We start from the raw sequence: 5459 nt of genomic DNA on the forward strand, positions 1-5459 counted from the left end.
AAATTCACTTCCTTTAGAAAATTAACAATGTCTCCTTCCCTAATAAAGATAAAAGCAAACCCATTCAACTCTCATCCTCTAATCAACAGTTTATGTTCAACATAGCCAAATTTGTCCCAGCCATTTCTACCACTGAACAGAAGCTGATTAATACCATCCAACCTGAACTCTGCGCATATATTAGTATTGAGACTTGAGAGGCCTCTACTCCCTTTAATCTTATAGGTGAGACCTCTTTTAACTGTACTTTCTAATCTTTTAATCTTGAAACCCGGTTCAAAAAGACTGCATTTGTCCTCAAAACTAAGAACCCATGCTTGAGATATTGCCATTAATTAGTTTAAATTTTACTTTGTTTTGAACTTTAAATTCTGAAAGCTAATTGAAAACTGCCTATTTCAGGGTGGCACTTTCACAGGGACTGAGCTCAAGCTAAGAACATGAATATTTGATGGGTTGGATCAATTGAAGAATATCCAGCCCATTAATTCTTCGAGAAATAATCCATTAAATATGAAAACAATTCATTCATGAATGAAACCATATTCAAAATAATCTCAGCTCATTAACAACCCCAAAACTTGTTATTGAATAAAATTACAATAATGCGTTTGAAAATTAAAAAAGTTACAAGAAAGCCAACTAAATACAAGACTCTAATTACCATGTATGAGCCTTAATTGGACCTAAACTTAAGGCCATTAAAGAATGAACTAGACTTCATGGTTTTTGGTTTCAAAAGTCTATTTATCCAGCCACTAGCAACTTAATGCTGCTTACAAGAGAAACATGCAACTCTGATTTTTCTTTCAACTTCCCAATGCGTTCTAGTGTACAAAAGCAATGAAAGATAACATGATTCAATACTACCAGAAGTAATGTTTTAAGAACCTGTAGAGCTTCTCTTGGCTACAACATTGTAAGTACCATAAGCAGCAAAAGCCAACCCACAAGCCAAGATGCAGTAATCCAAACCCCTCTGCCACAAACGCAGAGAATCCCCACAGAAGATGAGATGAAACAACGCCGGCAAGACGAAGGAGAGCAGTGCGCATAACGTGCTCCCCACCGATGACACAAACACACCAAAACCAGAGACCTTCGAAGCTAGCATCACTGCCACCAACACCACAAGGGCTCTGCTTACATACACCACATACCTCTCTTTTGCTCCTCCTCCTCTGCCTGAATTGTAATGGCAAAGTTTCTGAAACCACTCGCTTTGTTTCAGCTTTTCCTCTATGATCTCATTTATGGGGTGCATCATGATTGGGAATGTGAAAGTCAGTCCCAAACAAAGCCCAATCTTGACAGCCGCAGCAGACCAATCATTTGGAAGATTGAGGGTTATAATGTCTCTGGTTTGATCTCCATAAGCCAAATAACCAAAGAACCCAAACAACACATAGACAAGCGTTATCCATAAGAAAGCCATTCCAAGCACCCATGGAAATCTCTTCCTTTCTCTCATAGACCTCTCCAAAGCCAATGTCATACTAAAACCCTCAAAACAAAACACAGCAACGCCCCCGGCGAATGGGAACGCTGCAAGGCTTGTAATCATTTTTCTCTCAGGAAATCCGTCGAACAGTTGGAGGTCTTGCTTCATAACAACCGCGATTGCCAATATATTACATATATCAGCGAAGATACTAAAAGGGGCGAGAGCAGAGAGGGAACGAATCCAAGAGAGAGCAATTTCGATTGGGACAAGAAGGAATATAAACGAAGAGAAGCTGAGGTTGTGGGTTCTGAATATAGATGACAAATTCTGACCTATGAAGACAAGATAAGCTACAGCACCTCCGAATTGCGAGACTACTATGAGGGATTCGGTGAAGTACCGACCTGATCTTCCGAATGCTTTGTAACCCAGATACCCATATGTGTGAATTTCATCGCATTCATCACCAGATGATGATGAGGTTGAAGCTAATCTGCTCCTACAATGAACTAGAAGAAGCATACAGTAATAAGTGGAGATGCCTGCGATGGTTACTCCTAGAGCTCCTGCGAGCCAACCTGCAACCTTGAAAGCATAAGGGAGGCCTAAGGCGCCTGTGCCTATGATGGCAACTATGATGTTTCCAAACGTTTGAGCCCACGAAGAGGTCCCTGTAGCAGAATTTCCAAGGAGAGGAACCTCTCCTGCTTCCTTCGCCATCACTGACAGAGACCCAAGTTGAGAGTCGGCACTCCCTTCGGCCTTGGTCTAAGCTTCAAATGCCAACCCAATTACCCATTTTAATTAGAATGGGCTACTTTAGAGGGTTCAGCTGTCTTCAGCATCCTTAGGCTATCAATTAAGCTCCTTCGGACCCTGCTTGAAGCCTACGGGTGTCAATGAGTTGGGTTTTAAACCTCAGTGCAACCCCAAGTCTTTTTTACTCAACCCAGGTCCAACCCAAACCTAGGGCAGATTGAGATATCTTAGCCTAAGCCTAGTCCCATCGGACTTAAAAATGGATTTAAAAACATATGTTATCTTCTTATCCTTTTATTCATATTTTCTTTCGTTTCGCTCCCACCATATATTTCTAGAAATCAGAACAAATCATATCATCCAAGGCTCCTTCAAATTAATTGATCTTACTTTTCTTTTCCACCACATAAGCAAATCCTTTATAGTTTGGTGATTTTTCCATGACAGTCCAAAAAGATCCGAGAACTGATTCCACGCATCAATTTGCAAATCTACACTTCAAGAAAATATGCAAAAAAGTTTCCACTTTTTCACCACATAAATTGCATTTGAATTCCATATAAATACCTTTTTGCTTACCATGTCATCAGTAGGCAGACTTCCATGAGCTAAACGCCATTGAAAAATCGGATGCCTCGGGGGAAGCCCTTTACTCCACACTACCAAATACCATAAAGTTTTTTTTATTTTTCTTTCTAATTTCTTCTCATGTTGATGCCATACTGAAATATCCTGAAGGCATCAACCTCCAACAATATCTGTCCTCCATAGGGAATGAAGGAAGTTTTACCTTTATAACTTCAAAAATCCTTCTAAGCACGTCCAATCTCACCTTAGGAGTATGCCACTCTCCTCGGTGGATAAATTCACCCACCTTAGCCATTGATCTAATATTGGAATCATCAATGTCCACCTCTTCTGTAATCGATTTTGGCCCCTGCCATTTATCCTTCAAAAAATTCACCGAATGCCTATTCCCAATAATCCATCTCTCCTGAGCAAACACAGAATCCCACATCTTGTGATATCCTTTCCATATAGATGATGATCGATTTCCCTGAATGAGAGATCCCCCCCTCCCGCTTGATAAATCTAGCTCTCAGAAAAGAACTAGCCACAAACTTTTCATGGTTTATTCTCCATACCATCTTGCTTATCATTGCCTAATTCGCTTCACGAAGTCTTTGAATACCAAGGCCGCCTTCCTCTCTGGGTTTGCACACCGTGTCCCATTTAACAGTAATCACCTTTGAAGTATCCACCTCCCCAGTCCATATAAAGTTCTTCATCTATTTCTCCATAGTATTAAGAAGATTAGATGGCCACCAATAAACCGCAAAGTTATGAATAGGCATCCCTGATGTGACCAATCAAACTAACTCCACCCTTCCCACCATAGATAGAAGTTTACCAATCCAATCTGTCAAAGGCCCTTTCACTCTGTTCATAACCAATAACAAAGCTTCTTTTTTCACTCTTCCCTTAAAGATCTTAACCCCCAAGTATCTAGTGGAAAAATTGCATAAAGGGATTGATATATTTTCCAAAATAATTAGCTTCCTATAGGGAGGGATTTTCCCTAGGAACAACTTACTTTTATCCAAATTTATGCATTGCCCAGAAAACTCTTGATATTGGAATAAAAAGTTCTTCAAATTTCTAACATACTGGATAGAGGCATTAATAAAAATAAAGATGTCACCTGCAAAGAGGATATGACCAGTCATGGAGAGGCCTCTAGGACCATTTATTGTCTAAAGCTTCTTCTCCTGGATAAGCTTTTTTAACCCTCGTGACAAAACCTCTTATGCAATGATGAAGGTCACGTTCCACCCCAAAATAACCCACAGGGCCACCATTTTAAAGATCCGATATCTTCATCGACACCAACATCTGATGAATCCAACAATCTATTTTTCTGAGAAGCCAAACTACCTTAATGCATGGAATATAAAGTCCCATGATATCGTATCAAAAGCCTTCCTAATATCAATTTTCAACCCAAGACCTCCTCCTCTAGTAGAAGTAAACATCAAGTTAGATAACTCCGAGGCCAAACTAATGTTGGAGTGGATCATCTTCCCCTTTTGGAATGCCCCTTGTTCTTCAGAGATAATCCTAGAAAGGTACCTTTCCAGTCTTATTACCATAATCTTCAAGATCAGCTTGCAAAAGAAATTTCCCATGCATAATGCACAAAATTTGTCCAAAGTAAAATAGCTTTCACCTTTGGAATAAGGGCTAGAAAGTTATTATTATTATTATTATTATTATTATTATTATTATTATTATTATTATTATTTTTGCTAGAGGATTATTTCATTAAAAGAAGAAAAAAGACTTCAAAAGAAACAAAACTCAAAACAAACACCACTAGTCATCCCAACTCCCACCTTCGGCAGGAGAGGGAAAGACTCAAACTAAATAAATCTAAAGTGCGGCCTTCCATCGGCATCCCTAGCAAGAATGTCCACTATATGAGACGGAAACACCACATTTTCAGCCGTAATCCCATACTTTGCCGCATCTCTAGCCAAGTAGTCAGCAATCACATTATCTTCTCTATAATTATGAGAAATTTTCCATCTAATACTATTCAGATAAGTCTGAAGAGACAACCATCTTTGTAAAGCAAACCACGACACTTTCTTTTGTTGAAGCAAAGTCACCACCGCACTCAAGTCCGATTCCACCCACAGCATTTTAATTCTCATATCTTTGGCTCTCATCAACCCTTCCATCAAACCCTCTATTTCTGCTTCAAAGGCACCAACCACCCCTAGAAATGTTTTATACAAGCTTAGCACCCTTCCCCACTGATCTCTAAATATTCAGCCTACACCAGCCTGCTCTGGATTCCCCAAAGAGCTTCCATCAAAATTGAGTTTAATCCAGTTGACAAAAAGCTTACACCAAAAAACCTCCAACGTCTCCCTGTGAGATCCATCCTGAATAGGAACACCAAGGCGTCTGCAGCATAAAACGTCATTTGGAGTTTCCATTTCTCCCTTTGTCGAAGGCTCATTTCTTCTAATGTCTTCCACAACCATGATAGAAACATATTTTTCCAATCTTTCTTTGCTATCATATTTCATGCCGTTTCTTTCCCTCCATAAGTGGTCCAGAACTATTCCAAAACTCATTGACCACGCCTCCTTATAACAAACTATTTTAAGCTTTCTTTTCCACCATTGAGCAAGCTCAATGAGAGAAGACTGATTGCCCCTATTCAAGTTAAAGCAATCACAAACGTAGC

The 5459-nt window shown here is 39.6% G+C and overlaps 1 protein-coding gene across 1 annotated transcript; it reads right to left on the minus strand.

Annotated features, from left to right (window-relative positions):
- Positions 1–531: 531 nt before the first annotated feature.
- LOC122076178 (amino acid transporter ANT1-like) lies at positions 532–2381 on the minus strand. The gene has a single exon (XM_042641491.1). The coding sequence runs from the start codon at positions 2162–2164 to the stop codon at positions 884–886; it is 1281 nt and encodes a 426-aa protein (XP_042497425.1). The 5' UTR covers positions 2165–2381; the 3' UTR covers positions 532–883.
- Positions 2382–5459: the final 3078 nt, after the last annotated feature.

The sequence above is a fragment of the Macadamia integrifolia genome, chromosome 1 (genome assembly GCF_013358625.1).
Source record: "Macadamia integrifolia cultivar HAES 741 chromosome 1, SCU_Mint_v3, whole genome shotgun sequence".
NCBI classification, from domain to species: Eukaryota; Viridiplantae; Streptophyta; class Magnoliopsida; order Proteales; family Proteaceae; genus Macadamia; species Macadamia integrifolia.